Here is a 21,454-nt window from a genome sequence, read left to right as displayed (position 1 = left end):
TATTTATTACAAAATAATGCTATAATATTCGAGTCAATAGGAAACTTAATGTATTTGGTACCTATATTTATATTCGTTCAAAATATTTCAACTATGTCGTTGGGCGTTTAAATCGTTGAAAAGTTGATTCTAGAAAACTGCTTAACATGTGCAGGCATTAAAATTGCCATTACATGCGACAAATTGGCGGCTCTGCGTATACAAATCAATCGATATTTATATCACAATATCTAAAAGCAAAACGTGGCGCACGCCATGTAAAGCTAGGCGCACAAAGATCATTGCATCGATCATTAATCGGAAATTGAAGACGGTGGGAGCTTTAGACAATGTTGCCTCGGGGGTGGTCAGCAGAAGTCGTAGAGTAAATAGCGATGGAGGCTATGAGGCAGTTGAAGTCTAGTGACAATCTTGGTGAGCTTTGTACCGCAGAGCTTCCTAACGATGAGCCTTGCCTGGTGGATGAGAGGGAGGGGCGTCCTCGCAGCCTGCATCACGAGGGCCTTCTGGGCGGCAGTCAGGCTCGAGGAGCGCCGTATCATACAGGGATCGAAGCTCTCCGCAGCATCGAGAAGAGCCTGAAGAAGTCGCGGCTTGTCCGCCGCATGCTGCAGCGAGTTCAGAATGCCATGGGGATCGCGGAACTGGGTCTTTATAACGACTCGAGCTCCATATTTGAGCAGCAGCGAGACGACCTCGACCGAGGGATTCTCGTTTGAAGCTACGTACTCAGCGAGCACCGGTCGCAACGACAGACCCTCCTCACTTCGGATCACAAGATTCGGATCAGCACCGCGTTCGAGGAGCATGTTCAAAATGTCCAACCGGTTGGGGATATTGTCGGCGCAGGCCACGTGTAGCGGTGAGCCGATTATCGGCGAAGTCGCATTGACATTCGCACCTGAAATTCATAGTTTGCTTTATTTGCGCTTCATTTTTTAAACTTTGTTCTCAAGTTTCCACATTTGAACTTTAAAAAAATTTTCTTTCTTTATCATACCAATTCATCCATGAGCTTTTGTTTTTTTAAATATTCTCTTTCATACACAATAGACTTGTTAAAAAAAATTTATTTTATATTTTATGTTTAAGTAATTCACTCGGGTATCTCGAAATACTCAAAATCTTTGTAATGCACTTTATTTATGAATATTGTGTATTTCTTAAAGTTTCTAAATCGTCATATTTTCTTATTAATTAATAAATAAAAGAATTATGTCTTTTAATTACATAAAGGAGCTGCAATTATTGAATTGAACTTTAATCATTCTAATATTTAAAACGGCTTCTAAAAAGTATTTATCTTTAAAAAATATTTAAAAAGGCTCCTCGACACCATTAAAATACTTTATGTGTATCAAGTTTGTTGCTTAATAGAGATTGTCGTATACCAAAATGAGATGATCGTGCTTTAAATGAAATGAAGTTTGTTAAATTATTAGTGTTGGCATATTTATTGATTTATATGAGTCAAGACAATTTCAATATAATTTAAAAAGTTGTTACACACTTTCCTGCGAGAATTACATAATTTTTCTTCCATAGATCTTTATTAGTTTTTCATTAATTATATTTATACAAGCATAAGGATTTATAACATCTTCGAAAACGTATTCATATCAGTTAAAGGCTAATAAAAAATGGCTTTCGACTACATAACAATGTAAATTATAGCAAAAAGAAGTTAAATAAAAAGTTTTAATTTAAAACTTTACACGCTTAATTATAGGTATATAGAGTAAATTTTTTAAGATAAAATAAATGAGTATTTGAAATTCCACTTTTTAAATTATTTTCAGTAAGATAACAAAGTGAATAAAACCATCTCAACATTTGAAATGTTTGCATTTATAAATAACTATACGTGCTTTATATTATTTACATAATGGTAACAAAATTTAAACGGCAATAAATCAAACAAAAGCTTATCGATTTTACATAAAGCTGCGACTCAACAAAAGATTTATAGAAAGAAATGATCTGTTAGTTATTTAACAGTATTGCAAATGAGTTCTATTTTCATACTCTATATATAAAGATAATGTGTGCTAATTCGATATTAAATACCTTAATTATAATTACACGTGCCGAATCAAGAGTTTAAATTCTACATATGAACTATTGAATCTAATTTACGTTTCAATTAAAATTATGATTTATTTATTTTATTTTTTTATATTTGTAAATGATAACTGTATTTATAAGACTAACATTTTTAATTACCTTGAAAAATAAAAATTGAATTTAATATTACATATTTAATTTGTACTACAATAATACTATATGAACTTTAAATAACTTATAATATTGTAAATAAATAATAAAGTAATCAAAATAGCTCAATACAAAATATTTATTTTAACTAGATATTTGATTATTGTAGAATATCAATTTTTAATCCAATACCTATAATTACCAGTAAAATATTTAATTTAAAATGAAAAATATTATTTTTTGCATGAGATAGGATCATATATATTGATTGAAATACTATTAAATTGCTTATTATAAAAGTATATAATTTAATTTTTTTTTAATTTTTATACATATCTAACTCTTAATACTACTACTCTAAAAGTCAATTCTAATACATTTTTAACGTTTGTCGTTTAATGTTTTGTATAAATAATAAAAATTTATTAAGCAAACAAATATAAATAAACTGCAAAGAATAATAGTTATGAAAGTTTATAAAATTTATTGTAAATATAGTCAATTGAAGAGTTAAGTATTGTAGGGTTAAATCTGGGCAATGAGAATCCACCGGAATCAAATAAAATATAATAAACTAGAAAATATATTGAATAAATGAGAATCACCTGATTCTAGGAACATCTCGACGATGGCAGGATCGCCTTTGAGTATTGCTAGGTCGAGGGCTGTGGGCTTTTGGTAGTCAGAACCAAGATCCAAATTGGCACCCTGTTTAAGCAGGAGGGTTATAACATCGAGGTCACCACCGAGAATGGCATAGTGTAGAACTGTACGAAAGTCATGTCGGGCGTCAGCCATAGCATTAACATTTGCGCCATAACTCAGCAACAATAGAACCGACGCTATGCCCTGCATTGAGAAAATCCAATATGGTAGTTTAATTATACTATAAATTGACTGAGCTTACCATTACTAGCTAAGAGTCGATATCGAAATTTGTTTTCTTCAATGTCCTCAAAATAACGATATTTAAACTATTATTTTCTATCGGCAAAGCAAAACTTATCTATTTTAATACTAAAAAAGCTTGATCCAGCTTAATTATGGAATTAAGAACAATATAATAACCTGATAATACTCTTTTCGCTCTAACGTTATTTGGCCTTTCATTTTTTTTTTTTTTTTTTTTTAATACATCTTATGAGAAAATGGAAAAATGTTCTCAACAACTCCTGGCAATATAATAACATAAAAAATGGTAAAATTATAAAAATATTTAATTATCATATAGATTATATATTTACTACACATTTTTAAAAAATTTATCATAATTGAACTATCGACTGGCAGTTTTCGAAAGTTATATTTTCTATCGCAGACTATACGTATACGATTAGAAAAAAAGTACTTGTGCATACTTGCATTTGTAATTTTTCATTATGTGTATATTTTCACGTGCATGTTTTCATCTTATTTATTAAAAATAATAGTTACTCTTACTACTTTAATGTATGTATAGTTATTCAATTATACTATTGTATATATTCGTATATATGGCATGAATGCATGCACGCATGTACACATGTACATGCTTGTGTGTGTTCAAAATAATCAAAAATATATTTATTGAAAGTATTGCAACAGTTTCTACACTTCAATAATTTTTAAATCGGTTTCTGTAAGATCAATATATAAATTGGTCTGTCGGTCTGTCTTTTTATCTATTTGTCTGTCTGTCTCTTTCTCTCTGTCTCTGTTGGAATCTGAAATGCATGTCTGTTATCTATAAGTGGAAAATTTATATAGGATGGTTTAAAGAGAATGTCAACTTCCTAATTCCAAAGTGCGACCTTCTCCTTGTCGATGAATGGCGATGTCGCGATGCCTGTCAGAGCCAAGAAGAACATCAGCTGGTCCGCCGATCATTGGGAAGGCATCGCGGTACCATTTTTCAAAAGCTAATACTTTCTGCACCATGCGGAAAAGAAAGAAACAAAACAAACTTTTTCAGTTAAAGGCTGCTCTTAAATTGATTTCCTACATGTTTCCTAAACGATGCTATAGATGAATGTCAATAAGATGTTAGTTACAGGAAAAAATTACATATAATCGATCGGATATGAAGTATTTTATTTATCAAACTCTTAACCATTTTCCTTTATAATTACTTAAATATCTTTACTAATTATAACATTCTTCATTAATCATTCGAAATAAGGTCTTCCCAATATATTATTTATATATTAATTATATATATATTTATATAATTATATAATTATTATATAATTATTATAATATATTCATTAAATATATTATTTATATTAAAACATATAGTATTTATATATATATATATTACCGGGTACAAAAATTAGTTAGATTTATACATTTCATTTTTATAATTAACGTCTTAAAATATATAAAAATTTTATCATAAAAATTTAATTAATGTAGAATTCATTTAGAATTATTTTATTAGCTCATATAAACATGACAACACGAAGACCAATGTACGTTGCGTGTGCCAAAAACGAGCAATAAAATTTGCTGAACTAAAACATATTGATTATGGACCGTAAATGCGTAAAAATAAAGAAAACGTGTAATTATATGGTGAGATCCATAGAAATAGTTATTTCGTAATGTTGAACGGCAAATAAAATGTTCATTATAGTTAAATTACTGAGCGTATAAACCGTACCAAAGAGTGCCTTTCGAAGTGCGCAAAGGATAAAAGATAGGATCGATGAGCTGTAGGAAGTGTGCGAGTGTGTGAAGTAGATAATTATTGGGTGAGTAGGGAGAAGAAAGGAAAGAAACGATGAGCATTATATACGGACCTGTGGTAATCGGACAGCCTTCATCAGCGGTGTCAGTCCCGCGCGATCCCGCGAATTCGGGTAAGCGCCAAACGCCAGTAGGAGCTCAATACACTCGAGATCAAGAGGCGAGACGAGATTAATTTCAGAGCCGAAGAAATACCTCTTGTTGGGGTTGGCGCCGGCTTCCAGCAGCGTTCTCGCCACGTCGATGTGATGATTGCGAAGGGCGAGCCTCAGTGGCTCATCGCATAGCGTTGTCCTGTAATCGAGATGCCTCAATTAGTATTTGCCTTTTTCCTTCGAAATGCGGTAGGGCTTTTATGCCAGTTTTCTTTTTGCTGATCAATTAATTCAAGGTCGGAAAACAAAAATGAATAATTATTAGGCGCGAACACGCTGCAGAGCGCATCAGAGAGAAGTACCGTCTTTGGCAGTAAAGTAGACGTGATTCTACTTTTACTTATTACGCGTTCACATGTTTGTCCATACAAGCTCTTTAATATATAAAATTTTTCTTTATTTAATATAATATTGTTTCTTTGGCTATACTAATTTCATTCCTAACGTTGATACTATTAAGTTTTTCTACACTAACAGATATAAAAATGCTTTTACACTTTGACGTATATTTTTGCAATATTTCATTATACTCGTTCATACGTGAATAGAATAATGGAAATACCGCGCGAATTCACAAAATTAAATAATTTTGAGCATTTATAGGTTTTTCTTATTATTAATGTTTCTAGAGAACGTTTTCTACGTCGACGTCTCCTGTCTTAAAGCTAACGTACCCCCGTGTAATAAGCTGTAATGGGAGAGATTTTCTAAAAGTATACTAACCTGGGGAAGGGTTCGGAAGTATCTTCACGATGATCCACTTTGGCACCGCATTTGAGGAGAAGTTTGACGAGATCGTGATAGCCGTGTTCAGCTGCGAGATGCAGGGCTGAATAGCCACATTCGTCTGTTGCATCGACATCGGCGCCACGGACCAGCAGCAGCTGCACCGCGTCGCTGTAGCGCTGCCACACGGCATAATGGAGGGGCCTCAGACCCTGAGTCACGGGCTCATTTGGCTTTGCTCCGCAAGCCAAGAGGATCCTGATCTCGTCTAAAGGCTGCATGCGAATTATCGAGTCAGCCAGCTCACGCTGCAGGGGATTCACTGTACATTCGGTCGGCATCTGCCGAACCACACTTCATAAAATTCGACAATTTATAAGGACCAGATAAACATTTTAAATTAATCCATCATGTATATTTTGTATTCATATTTTCTATTTTTACATATGAATATTATGTATTATATTTTAAATGATTTTTCGTATTAAATTCTATCAAGACCAAAGTATTTTTTTAATATTAAGGATTTAACATTTAACTATTCAATTTGTAAAAAATACCTTTTTTTGAAATTCATAGAATAGTTTAATAAGTACTAAAAATAATATAAATATCTTTCCAAATACTACGAAATAATATGTTAATTAAACAAATTTAGCATAATAACATAAAATAATAAGTGATGTCTATAATTGTTATATTAGAAAACAATAACTTTCCCAAATAATAATGAAAAAAACGCGAAAAATAAATGATGACATGATAATTATATTTTCAAGTGTAATTATTTTAATTTCAAATTATATATTTTTAAGTTAAATTGTATTAAATAAAAATTAAATTATAGTTTCAAGAAGCAATCCTCGATAAATTATTTTGTCTTTATATCCAAGTAGTCTATCTTTTATAATGCCAAAAAAATTCTTTACTCTGTCTATCTTTCTGACTCTTTCTCCACATCTCTAAAAAAAATGAAGCTTTGTAATTGAAAATTTTGATAGATATGAAAAAGCAATTACATCTATCAGAAAAAAATACTTTATCTAGAAACAACTGAAACTGTGTTTATAGAAAATTAAGTATGAATTACAATATTAAGATTAAATTTCATGCAAACAAAATATTGTAAAAAAAAATAAGATGATTTTTTTCAGTTCAATAATTTAGAAATCTATGTTTAAATATCATTAACACATATTACTTAATATTAGGATAAAAAATGTTATATTGATATTTAAAATCTTAATTTATTTATTGATACCATGCTTTTTCCGTAATACATATTACTTCATTTTTAAAAGAATTATTATTTAATTATCATATTCGAATATCTAGATACTTTGAAAAAAAATTAATCAAAATAAACAAGATATTTAATGTTTAAAATTTATTTGTAATATAAATACCTTTTTCATGATTGAATTTAAGCCCAATAATAAGTTTATAAAAAGATTTATTTTTTCGCTAATGCTAAATTAAGTTTTCTTTTATTTAAATTATTTGTAATCGCCTAATGTAGAAGTATAATTATAATATTTTAATTGAGGTCGTGATATAAACACTAATATATTGCAAAAAATTAAAAAAGAACTTTCTTATGCTTATAAAATATTAATATTTTATTTGAAATAATTACAGAGAAAGATAAAAATCGTACTATATTTTCTTTCGTATATATAAATTCAATTATGTATTAAAATAATAAATTATTAAAATTAAGACATTCCATTACAATAAATAAGAATATAATTAAGTACATAATTCAAACACATTATAGCGATACAAATTATGTATTTATGAAATAAATGATAATAAGTATGTATTATAAAAATAAGTGAATTAATTACATAGCATTTATTAATTTTCTATAGTTATTTGTTCTGTCAATATTTATATATAAAAATATTGACATACAATATTATCTGAGAATATATTTATATTTTTAAAAGTAATTGTAAAATTTATAAAATCAAAATTAATTATATATATATATACATGAATGACTCAATTATTAATATTCAAAAACATTTATTTAATTTGTTAACTAAACAACAGCGTGTTAATTAATTTAAAAAGTATAAAATTAATATTATTGTGACGAAGTTCTTTTTTCATTATACATAGCGATACTGAATACTACGTTTATATGATGAGTTAAGAAATATCGTATTCAAAGTAATTAACTATAATCACACTATATGTCGTTCAAAAAAAAGTTTTTTATTATTAATCTTATAGATTATTAATTATAATTATATTGCTCAAATAAATAGATTACAACCGGTAATATAGTTCCAAGTTTTTATTTCATCTTTATACTGCGTTATTAGCTCTATTATATATTAATAAGCATCGCACAGATGTACATGCGACTATAGCGTGTATATGTGTGTATTTCTATGCATAATGTATTATATCTTTGGATACACTACTGACGGCTATGTGCATCAATCCATTACACGTTAATAGATCAATTAACAGTAGCAGAAGGTGTGTGATTCAAGTAAAAGTAGTATATATATAAAATTACTATTATCACCTTGATAATAATTGTAATATCGCTGTTAGTTGTAATTTAAGTAAGTTGCTCACAGACATTTTCTATTGCATGAAACATATATAAATTCGCATTACGATATTTGTTTAATACAATACAAAGAATAGCTTAATTAAAATAAGTCGGTTTAACCGTAAAATTTAACTTTAATATAATAACAAACGTGATGTTATGGATAATGTAATTAAAATGGTTGATTGTACATGGTAATATGAACAAAAAATGAATTTTTTTTAATACAGATACATCTATCTAAATATATAATTGTATATTAAATTATATATCAGTACACTTATAACATATTGGTTTATTACCAATAATAGTCGTATTTTTACTAACCAATTTTGTAACACATTTAAAACATATAATCACATACTGATTTGGTGACACATATTTTCAATATAGACTTTTTTAATATGATTAAATTTGTTTACAATTTTTCTAATGTTATCTAAAATTTATACATTCATAAAATTACATTGAAAATCAGTTGCCAATATTCGATCGAACTGTTGGTCAATTACAACATTTTTATTGACAGTATAAATTATTGCTTATATTAAATATAAATAATGCACAAAAATCATCATATATAATACAAAAATCATATATGTATTACACAAAAATCATACATGTATTACACAAAAATCATATATGTATTACACAAAAATCATATATAAATATATACAAATATTATATAACAATTATTTAAAAAGTTGATTTTTAGAGAAACTATATTTTGATTTTTGTTGGAATAAAAATTGAATTGGAATAAAAATAAAAATGGAATAAAAACGTAAAAAATTAAAGGTCAAATCGAATTTATCAATATTCTTTGAATTTTGGTGTAACCATTTTACCGTTATTCTTTTATTTCTATATTGTCCCTTACTGTTGTAAATCATCAAAATGATATTCAAACGAAAATATAATTCAATGTTATTAAATACTTTATAAAATCTATTTATACAATACAGGAAACTGATAAGAAATACATCTCTATTTCGGTCAAATAATAGCCATTGTGGTATGGGACAAAAATCAAAGATATTTTCTTATCAAAATTTATATATTACTAATGTTAATGAAATAACTTCAATTTTATATTTATTCATTATTGAAATTAAAAGCTTCTTTTTTAACGTATTAAATGAAATACTTTGGTCGATCTTTCTTCTAAACATTCTTGAAATTTCTGGCTACTGATATGCGCATATTAAATCACGTGCTCAATGTTTACTAAAAAAGCCGGTAAATTTCAAGTAGATAACACATTTTTAGCCAATTATTTAAACATTATACGTAATATTCATCATAAATGATAAATTTTGGGTGAATACACTTTTCTAATGCATAAATACATTATTTATTTATCATTCCCTAGTGTTAACTATAATATAACAGTGCGTCATATGCTAAAAATGAATAGTCTTCTAAAACAAATAAAAATAGAAATATAATGCATGAGTACAGTACTAAATAATTAAATACCACATCGCGAGACATGAAAGTATAGACCCGAAAGATTGAAGTTTTCTCTGTAATATTTCAATGAAATGATCACTCTTCGACATTGCGATACTTTTAACTCTTAGCATTGTTGCGTATGCGACCAAAATAATTTTAATGTATTAATAAGAATTAAATATTTCAATTTGAAATTATATATATATATATATATATATATAAGCTCTCAAGATATATGCAATCAAATGTAGAAAAATCAAAAATATATTAGACAAAATTATAAAGTGCTGTCCTAAAATCGATTATTGAACATTAATCTTAGAATATAATTAACTTGCAATATTTCAAATAAATTTTTACCTGCAAATTAACGATTATAAAATTATGAAATATCATCAATGTGAATTTAAAAAATTGTGTTCAACAACTAGAATAACTTATCCGCAGTAATTGACATTTAAATGATTTTTATTTTTATTTGTATATGTGATACACATAATTTTTTCCAGTCGAAATTTGTAATATTACAGACATGCAACTACACAAAATATTATAAGGTTAAGTATCAACGTTGCTTTGTATTGTTACAGTGTAGTATTTTGGTAATAAACGATACAAATAGAATTTTCACTGCCAAAGAGTTATAATGATTATTTACGAATGTGCGCGCATCTGAAATGCCACCAAGCAAAGTAGAAAAATAACTACAATTATTGCAGTACATTTCTAGTTGGCTTCACAGCTGTAGTTTAAAATAATTAAGTAGTACAGAATATTACTCAGTCAGTTGAAGAAGATATGTTGCAATTAAGTTTCTAGTTTCGTAAAAATATATTAAGTTTACGATCAGTTAAGGTTAATCTCGAAACACAAGTAGCTCTCACATTATTCAATATGAAAACTCTAAAAGGCCATACCGTCTGGAAAGCGTGATCTCGAGTGCTCTCCAGGATGTTGATCAACATTGTCAACAAATAACAAAATCTATCAGTAAATACACTAAATTGTTGAGCAAGTGCCTACATAAACTCGACTGACCCCGCGTTGAGGCCCACGTTCATATTAAAGCTTGACTCTACTCACATTGAGGATGATTCGATGTTTCAGCGTGTGCCTGCGGGACCGCGATCGCTCATACGCACTGGCTTTCTCATCGCGCTGTCCGGTCCTATTTAAAGCTTCTTGCGCACTTTGCTGTTGCTGAAAATAACACAAAGAGATCGACGATCGTAGCTGCGTGCGCATTGCCCACGAAAATGGTCGAGGCCGACGGACACTGGACGCCGACGACAATTGTTGCACGTTATCTCTGATCAACTGGTGAGCGGTGATCGACTGTCTGTTTATAATTATAGCTGACATGATATTGTAAATATAAATTACCGTTTGTGGCCTTTATCGGGTTCATTGCATCAGATGAGAGAATGACATGAATTGTTGTATTTTCTTCTGTACTCACATTTTATTATATTTTGATGATTTAGTCGCTCTCCACGTTAGCTGCATTGAAAAAAATTTCAAGCAATGCTTTGTGTCATTTTAAATTTTAATATAAATGTATATAAAAAAGCGAAGAAAAATAAAAATATATTTTTAACGTTTTTAAATAATGGTTAGTTTTATTAGTCGTATTTATCTAACTGAACTAAATCTTACAAATAAATAAACTCTATGATACATAGATCATTTCAAATCATTCTATGTTGAAAGCGAAGAATTAGTTCTTCTATATACTTTAAAAATGAATTAATCTTATTAACTGATTTAATCTATTTTTATAAAACGTATCGAGCACGCAATATATATAATTTTCTATTGTTGTTCGAAAATATAAGTTATTTTAAGAAATTAAATTAACAATTATTCGTTTTCTATTTAACGATGTAATATTTTATACTTTTATATTTTATTATCTTTTTCCATTTTTAAGCGTCTTTCAAAATTTACAAAGATATATTATCATTATACAATATCTCTTCTTCCATAAACAAGTTAAATTGTTCTTTTAACACAGATTTTACTGTAATGTGATCGTCTAAAGACCATCTAAACACACTAACAGTTTAATGTTGCTACATTATATACAGACCTTGTTATTTCATTATAGCGTTAACATTGAATGTCGTATTTTCAAAAATTTAAACAAAATTCTTTGTTGAATAAGAAAAATGTATTCCATGTTTAATATGTGTTGAATTAATTAATAAATGATAATTTATTTAGATTTTTAAATATATATATTGCAAAATCTTTGCTCACTTATCTTAGCCAGATTTGATAATTTTGTTCATATTGCAAGAATTAATACAGGACATAATAATGACAATTGATCAAAATAATTAAAAATAACGATCTCTTTTAATAAATGAAGTATAAACTGCAGGATATATAGATATTTTCAATATCATTTAACAATCATAATTTACATAATATTATAATCTATAGATAATATCAGTAATCATTATATATCGGTTTTATATTTTAATTATTTCTTATTGTTGTTTAATTCATTGATAGGTAAAATAGATTATTAAATATTTAAATAGATTAAAAATATTTATTCGTATATAAAGATAATATTACTTCATTATAAAGATCCATTAAATAATCTTCAATATATTTTAGTAAACACAAAGAGAATATTTTAAAAATAAACAAAAATCTATTTTCTAATTAATTAAAAAATTATATTAAGAAAATATTTATCTTTTTCATATTTAATTTATTTATTAAATATGCCTTAGGATGTTATGCCTTAGGAGAATTTGAGCTTTTAGAAATATAAGTTTATAAATAAAATAATTTCAATTATAAGAAAATTTAAAAATAGGATCTTACATAAAACACAGTAATGATAGTTGCTTAAATAATTATTTATTTAAAAAAATTGAAAATATTGGGTAGAATATTTAATTATTATTTGAAAGTATTTAAGAACAAATTTAGTATTATTAATGGGCAAGATGCTAGTGTACAACTCGATAGCTGCTATCTTTGAATGCAAGTATCCTTTTTGGTGTATAACAAATAGTTATTTTCACGACATAATAAAAGAAAATATTTAAGGTAGATTCCTTGAAGTTGAAAGAACATCATATTTACGATGCATGCTCATTTGATTAAACAAAGAAACCATTTACGCATTGTTTGATATTAGATTATATTATAAAATCTATTTATTTATGAATAAAATTATAGACCTGCATATGTTATATACCTTATATATTAAGTACATCATTGCCATTTTATATTTCAAAAAATGTAAACGTTTTTTTTTTATTTTCAAGAACATTTACTGATAAATTATTATTATTTATTAAATAAATATATCAATGCAATTATTTTATATTTAAAAATGAAAAGCTTTATTAAAAGCTTTAATTAGTATATGGTTTTCTGAAACAATTTTGTATTTATAAGATACAGATATATATTGTTCTAATATAGATTTTAATTTATGGATAATACAGACTTTAATATAACTATATTAAACATATTATTTTACAGAATTAAAAATTGCTATTCTGTTTACATAAATTTAGATTAATTCAGCATATTGTAAATTATTAATTTGAGTAAAAAGAAATATTCACTTATTGAACTTTTTTCTTAGATAATTAACATGAACTTAGAAAAATAACCTAATGAAATAAGAATTGTATAAGAACAATTATGTAAAAAGAACACTTTTAATAAATTAAAAGATTATCAATAAAGCCATATTTATGTATTGTAAATTAAATATTTTTTGTATATTTATTTAAAATCTCCTTCTTATAAATATAAAATATAAATGTTCTATAATATAGATTAAAATAAATCGATATGTTATGTTTTTCAATTGCAATTAAGAATCCATGTTATTTTTGCTCTCTTATTTCCTAATACAACTTCATTAATTTTTATAATAATAATTTAAAATAATTTATCTAATTTATTATTCATTTCTGAAAATTGTTTAATCAATATTCTATTATAATATACGTGGTAATATAATATCAAATGTTACCAATATATTTAGTAAGTTATATCAATATTAATAGTAACTTATTCAAATTTTATATATTTTTTACTTAAATATAAAATTCATACATTAATAATTTTAATTTCTATAAATAATTACAAAATATTTATCTATTTCAAGTACATTAGCAATTTAAGTATTTTGAAGTTGTTTACTTCCATTTATAGATGTATACAAAAAATATATATAAGTATTTTAAATACTTCATTGAAAGTATTTAGTTCGTACTGAAATATTATTAACGACATATAAAATAAGTACGAATATGACTTGATATTGAAATTCAATGAACAAATGGATATAAAGATTTTATCTTTACACATTCATCATTGCAGAAAATTTAGAACAAAAATTTCTGATGAATTAAACATACTATAAGAAACAGGTTGTAAATTGCATAAAAAATTATTTATGTAAACTAAAGTTTGTATTTCTTTGTCGACAGAATTTCGCATAAGAATAAACTTTTTCATATTTAAAAAAAAATATAAAATTTATTAACGGTTATAAAATATCTTTTAAATTTATTAAAAACTAATTAAAAATACATATTTGTACGTTGTTTATTCCTATTTTGTTCATTTTTGATTATGTAACTTATTTTTTTAATTTTTTTTAATTTCTTAACTTTTTTTTTTAAATTTTCGATTTTCGTTGACTCAATTTTAAGCTAAAATTTTATTGTAAATTATACTTGTATCCCAATATAATATTCAAGTATAAAGCTACAATATGTATTAATTTAAATTTTATATGTCCTATTTTTGAATTTTTATTGAACTTTGCAATCTTTTGAGAATAATTCAGAGATGTCAGTATCGCTATTACTAAAGTGAAAATATAATATTTGTATAAATATCTAGTAAAAAAGTAATATGCTTTCTAATAAATATATAGTGATGCCGAATATCTGCATTAATTTTTTCTCTATTTTCAATATGAAAAATATCTCCGGAAATTTGTGAATTGACTACGTGTCATAAAATTTATCTTATAATTTTTAACAAAAAAAAATGTTTGTTAAAATTATGTTTATTCTTGTATACAATGGTACATAACAAACGAAATTCAGAATTTTAATATTTAATATTTGTTAATAAATCCCAGAGTTCATATACATATTCGGCTAATGAATACACGATGGCGAATTTAGAAAATTTTCGCCCTGGTTCAACTTAATTTTTGATTATTTCAATTTATAAAATAAATTCTACATTTTTTATTATACACAAAAAAAGATTTAACTTATAATTTATTATAGTCTAAATTTATAATTAATATATATAAAAAATTAAAACATTTTTCTATGTAATATTATAGGTTTTTAATTTTTTCTTTGAACTCATTATGCTTTGTTTATTATATTGTTAATTTAAAATATCTGTATAGTGTTCTTTAAAAATCTGTAAGTATTTTTCAATACATTTTAACAATGTTCCAGCATGTTTTCTATTTATCATTTATATTGTGTTCTCTATACCATTTTACATATTAAAAAAATTCCATAGATCAATATGGTTATCTTGGTAAGATAAAAAAATCATACACTGTATAATAAAAATATTCGTGAATTTTTTTGTATCATAATTTATTAAACATATCTATGAATTGTAATTACTTTAGTTGAAGCCAATCGTAAATATAGTTATAATATTAGAAGTGACGAATATTTATTACAAATTTGTCAAATATAAATAAATTGTTTCCATTCTTACATAAGTAATATTATTAAATTTTCAAACAGACATAAATACGATATTTAGGAATGTTGAAACGATTATTTTATTACGATAAATATATTCTTTATATTCTCTATTTACGTGAAAATTAAAAATAATAATAATAAAATAATAATTCTGCCCTCGATTCATTTTTTATGGTATGTGTATGATGGTAAAAAAGTAATACCTTTAACAAGAATGTTGATTGTTCCGTAACGCGTGCACTCTTCCGTTTGTTATACGGCGAATAAAAAAAAGAAATGGAGTTACAAGAGGAATATCAGAAGGTGCAGAAGAAGGAATAAGAAATAAAAGTATTCAAAAGAAGGGGAGAGAGAAATCAACCTGGGAGTTGCAACGATGGGAAGAGAAAAGCAGTAAGTCGACCGCAACTTACTTTTCATTGTTCTTCCAAGGCACGGGTCTCACCGAGGATAAAAACACGTGGTGGTAGCAGCGTAGCAGAAGCTAGTCTGTGGTTATCGGGGCCCACTCACTTCAAAGCCACCAAGGTCATCATTTCTCTTTTCTTCGTGTTCTTCTGTACTCTTGTCCTAACGTACATTGCCAACGACGCTTGAGGCTTTCCAAAGAATTTGATCACTCCTGAATTTGATTTTTTTCTGTATTAACTTGGCTCCGTTTTTCTTCGTCAATGCATGCAAATTTTAGTTCCCTTTTGTGAAAGAGAATAAAAAGTAATGCTATTGAAATTAATAATCAGACGTTTTTCGCGAAATGTATATTTAGATATAAGTTTTGTAATCAATTTAACGATAATGGGTATGGCTGAACAAATAAGCCTGACGAAAGTCAGACATACTACTGACAATTATAGAGAAAGTTAGCTTCTTTGTAATTATACAATATTTTTTATTTAATCAGGAAATTTATTTTGGTTTTTTATTAAAATGAAATAATTCAATGTAAGATTAACATTGCACATAAACCTTCAAAAGTATATAAAATATAACATTATTTTTTATTATAATTATACTACACGCAAATACCTTTTGAATCGATTAAAAGAAATAGATTATAACATCTAAGAAAAATAAAATAAAAGCCACTTATTATTTACTAATTGATACATACTCAACATAACTCAAACTTATTTGCAAAAAATTTGCATGAAATTTTTTTAATACATACAAAAGATTAGTGAGATCAGTTTTTAAAATAAAATATTAATTTTAGTTTGATAAATTATATTTCAAATAAAAATGTGTTAATTAGCCTCACAACTCAAAAAGAAGTTATAAAATGTTTTATATGAGTAATAAATGAATATGTACATATCAAATTGTCAACGACTGTCTCAAAAGATGGCATATGCATAAGTAAAATACTTTGGTATGTTTGCTACCGAATTGACTACATTTAAAGATAATGATAAAATAAATAATATGTACTTTATTCATCCTCTGACTTTTTTTGTATATCTACGTATATTAGTATGTTTGATTTTTTAGTCATTTTCCGAATTACTCGATTTACTTTTTGAAAAGACTATGTTATTGATCTTTTACATATGAATACAAAGAACAAAGAATCTGATAATGGTTCGTAACACACATACGTGCGCGTTCACGCATGTTTTAAACAAACTGTAAAATTATAATTTAAATATATATTTTCTTTATTAATAAAATAATTAAAAAATTATTTAGTCAGTATAAAAAATATTATATTAATATAATACTTTGAAGTAAAAAGAACATTAATCGGTAATTATTATATTTATAAGGATTTTTAACATTATATTTAAAGAGTTTTATAAGATAACTACACTATGTATAATTTGAAAATGATTAAAATAATCTCTTTAATATAAACTTTAATTACAGTAAACTTCGGAAATCAAATTGCCACTTTATAATGAATTTGTACATCAGATTTCCGCTTATATTTTATAATTTACATAAATTTGATTATCATATAAGACGATTTATCTGTTTTATATTTTTAATAATATTCGTATAAAAATTTACTAAGAGTACATAGTACTCGCAATACTTTGTTTAAATAAAGTTTAATATTATATAATAAAATTGAATTTTGATACATACATACTTATACACATACATACGCACACATTCACGCGCGCGGGCGAATATATACTCTTCAAACGAAGAATTTCTATTTTCTAAAACGAAATTGAAATGAAAGGCTAAAAATGAAACAAAAATTAAACTATAACTAACTTGGTGTAAATAAAATAATTTATTTCAATGTCATCTTGTTTAATAAATTACAATTTATTAAACTAAATGATCATCAAAAGTTTAATTAAACAAAACTTGTATAAATAATAAATCATTACATATTATTCATAAGCTACGAATTACGAAAAATTATAATCGCAATGAAAAATCATAGTTGGCCGTTCTTTACGAAAATACAAACATACGTCTAAAAGAAACACAATATAAAGTCGCTTCTGAAGGAACTACAAGCAAGGAAATCGGACATAGTCGGATGGAAGTTTTTTTATATATCGGTTGAGGGATATTTTCTTTCGTGATTAATAAAAAGAGAAGACAACTCAAATCCCCTCATGGAGGATTTTAAATGATTTGGTTTCCGAAGTACTTTTATTAAGAAATACTTTGCATTCAGTTAAATGCCTTACGCACGTAATTAATTGGTAATTAGAGTAATTATTGTTTATAGCGTGGTTGTTTCTCCCTAAGACTCTACCTAGAAGCATGCTTCACTAAACACATCTTAGACGAGCTTAAAATTAAAAACGTAATTTTACGTGTACTCCTCTTTACTTCATTATTTCTCAAACTCTAAATCATCAAAATTTTTGCCCATTTTTTCTTATTATACCTTTTGCAGCTCCATTTCATAAACATACATAGCGCCTCTCATCTTACTTTAAAACACAATTCGTATGCTTCTAGAGTTTGAACAAAAATACTTATACGTAGGATCGCGAGATTGTTCGTTCACAGAGGAAAATTATTCGACGTTTTTTTCCATCGTGTCGAAGACGGGCTCTTTCGCTCTCAATAGCATTCCTTTGCGGAAAACATCATTTCTTTAAACTTTTTCTCTGTAATTTGATTTCACAAGTTTCACCATAACTTGATACCCTTTTCTTTCTCTAGGGACACACTTTTTCACATCGTATATATTGTTACATCGTCGTGGAATGATTCACCGATTAAGGCAACGTATATATCGTCTGGCTATTGAGTCCTTTATTTATTTATTTTTCATTATCATTATTTTTAACTCGAAACTCTTTATCGTTTATTATTTTCCCTCTCACCTCATTAAAAGTGCTTGTTTTTCCCTCTCTCCGTTCTTTTTTTTTTTTAAAAATTCTTATATTTATACACAAGTCGCTCGCGATCATTCTTTTCTTTCAAAGTTCCACGTCATTGGAAGCAATATTATTTTGAAATTGTGAGTATCGAGATATATGCCTCTCGAAAATACAATGAAAGGAAGAGACTTGTCTCCTCATTTTTAACATACTTCTCAACCTAATCACATGCACCCTTCTTATTTTCGCACACTAACCGATTCACACATTCACTTTTTTCTTAGGACCTGGAGAATTATATCGAACGCTTAAAATGCTGCGCATATTATTTTCTGTTTGTCAAGTCATCGTCTTAGTTTTTTCTTACACTTTTCCCTTCACTATATTTGTCAGTTCTCGTATAACACTCAATTTTTCCCGATTAATACGCCCTCGGTTGAATGATAATTTGTAAAAAAAAGTAAAAAAATGCTTTTCTTGTTTTTGTTTCGAATGAAAAGTGTAATTTTCTTACAATTTTCATTAGAAAACTCCAAAATCGGGAGTATTTTTTATTTTCTTAAAGACAATAGAGGAAACTGAAGAAAGATTTTGGAAAATGTACAGGCCAACAGAGTTTGGATCAGCGGAAATGATAATTTTGAAAAAATCGTCATTTCCAATTGTACAAACTTCTTTTTCAAACTACTTTATTTAGTTATTTATTTCCTATTCTTTTTTCATCGTAAATGCATACGAAATAACTCAGATCAATATACAAACATCCAGCCGACAAGTTTCACTCTCTTATATCGCTGACATACAATATATATATATATATTTTTTTTTATATAAATTAAATTATACACATAAAAAATTCTGTGCCGGAGACTCGCTTTCTCGACTTCCGGAATCCGCATCCAAGAGCCACCTGAGACTCCGGTAACTTGCGGCAATACCTGGCTTCTTTCGTGCATTCTTTTTTTTTTTTTTTTGATGTACACATTTCGGTAAAAAAATTGTATTTCACAAGCTGTCGTTTTTCATATGTATACATACAAATGATATATATATATATATATATATATATATGCATGTACATATATAATGAATTTTTGTTACATACGACCATACACATATAGAGAAAGGCTCAGTTGATAGAATAATTTGATTGCTGCGAATGAAATGATTTACATGAGTATATATGCCCTGAGATATAATGCTAGTACGATATCACTTTATATAACTTTTATATTAAAGTAATATAAGAACAGTAACTTGTTTGAATGTCGTTTTATTCATACAATATATATAGAACACGTATCTTTACTACGTTATCATAACTAAATTTATATAACGTAATATTACACACTTATTTGTTCCTTCTTCAAAAGTGCATGATCGTATATTAATACGCCGAGAAAAATATAATAAATCAATATATGAAGAATAGCAAAATGATCTTGCTTTTTTCCTTTTCTCAATGCGACTCTAATGAAATTATGTACAATTTTTCTCCCAAAATATTTTATACTATAGAGAGACTCAAGGATGAGGAAAATAAAGGAGAGAGCTAAGGCGCGCGAACGCGGATTTCGAGAAGGGCGCGCACCCGGCACAACAAATTCAATTCTATCTACAAATTAATAATACCACCGATAATCATTAAATTTTAAAGTAAAATTAAAAAAAAAAAGAAAAAAAAATAGAAAAATCAGGAAGGAAGTGTAAGTCGGAAGATAAGGGGACATGGACAGAAGGATAAGTAGTCGTCGATCGCACGGTTATACGGATAGAAAAAAAACTCTTTTATTTTAAAAATGGATAGTAAAATAAAAATGAAAATAGATATTTGCGCTTTTAGGGAGAGTAAATTAAATATTATCGTAATATGCCTCATGGTGATTAACTATGAAAATTTACGTACCACTATGATCGAGTCGCTATGATAGAAGCTATTTAAGTATCGTCTTTTTTCGTTTATCTTTGATTGTTATTCGTATATTCATTAGTCGTTTTGATGTTTTTATCCATATATTTTGTAAAACCGTTCTTTTTCAATTTTTGTTATTTAATCGATCGTTGCGCTTGTCTGTTCATTTTTCTTTTAAGTTTCTGTCTGTGTGTGTATGCGTGTGTGAACATGAAAGTATTTAGGTGCGCGCGCATTTGTCTGTATTTATACGCTGTATTTGCATCCAAGACATTTAAAAACTGCGCCTACTGTATGTATTATTCCGTCTTGGATTATATAATAATATATAATATTATAGTACATGAGTATGACACGGAGTTTCACTAAAAATATAACGTTAGATAACACTGAGCATTATACTGGCTTAAGCACTCTGAGCCAAGTTCTTTTTAAACTTCGATCGCCTTCATCTTCCTTCCATCTCCTTTTTTATTTCTTTCTTTAACTTATCTTCACATAAAACGCGCCACTGGTGCTGTTAGAAAACTAATTACTTCTTTCTTTTTTTTTTTTTTTAATTTTTCTTTCTCTTCTTATTGGTTTGAAATACTGGTTTAGATATAGATTCTGTATAAAATCTTTTGTCAACTGGAACTCTTAAGAACAATGATTTATTTACCTTAAGGTATACGGAA

At 26.9% G+C, this 21,454-nt stretch overlaps 1 protein-coding gene across 9 annotated transcripts; it reads right to left on the bottom strand.

The window, feature by feature from the left end:
- Positions 1-25: 25 nt before the first annotated feature.
- LOC105363265 (ankyrin repeat and SOCS box protein 13) lies at positions 26-16,142 on the bottom strand. 9 transcript variants are annotated; one of them, XM_011500920.1, is made up of 6 exons: positions 15,986-16,142; positions 5,817-6,160; positions 4,992-5,232; positions 3,988-4,122; positions 2,820-3,063; positions 26-901 (listed from the first exon to the last, which is right to left on the bottom strand). In XM_011500920.1, the coding sequence occupies exons 2-6, from the start codon at positions 6,158-6,160 to the stop codon at positions 348-350; spliced, it is 1,518 nt and encodes a 505-aa protein (XP_011499222.1). In that variant the 5' UTR covers positions 15,986-16,142; the 3' UTR covers positions 26-347. The 9 variants fall into 9 exon arrangements, with proteins under 9 accessions (XP_011499222.1, XP_011499221.1, XP_011499217.1 ...); XM_011500919.1 differs by lacking the exon at positions 15,986-16,142 and adding an exon at positions 15,776-15,970 and having other exon boundaries at positions 5,817-6,173; XM_011500915.1 differs by lacking the exon at positions 15,986-16,142 and adding an exon at positions 10,927-11,324 and having other exon boundaries at positions 5,817-6,094.
- Between the last annotated feature and the right edge of the window lie 5,312 nt (positions 16,143-21,454).

The sequence above is a fragment of the Ceratosolen solmsi genome, unplaced genomic scaffold, assembly GCF_000503995.2.
Source record: "Ceratosolen solmsi marchali unplaced genomic scaffold, CerSol_1.0 scaffold27, whole genome shotgun sequence".
NCBI classification, from domain to species: Eukaryota; Metazoa; Arthropoda; class Insecta; order Hymenoptera; family Agaonidae; genus Ceratosolen; species Ceratosolen solmsi.
Note: the sequence above shows the minus strand (reverse complement) of the source record. Positions and strands in the feature narration are given on the sequence as shown.

What these genes read in the sequence shown, in the direction of transcription:
- LOC105363265 (XM_011500914.1), bottom strand. Translation starts at nt 11,205, where the DNA reads ATGTCAGCTATAATTATAAACAGACAGTCGATCACCGCTCACCAGTTG. An exon ending in AGGCTGTCCGATTACCACAG is followed by an intron (nt 4,123 to 4,991) that starts GTCCGTATATAA and finishes CGCATGGTGCAG; the next exon opens with AAAGTATTAGCTTTTGAAAA. An exon ending in AAGGTCGCACTTTGGAATTA is followed by an intron (nt 3,064 to 3,987) that starts GGAAGTTGACAT and finishes TTCTCAATGCAG; the next exon opens with GGCATAGCGTCGGTTCTATT.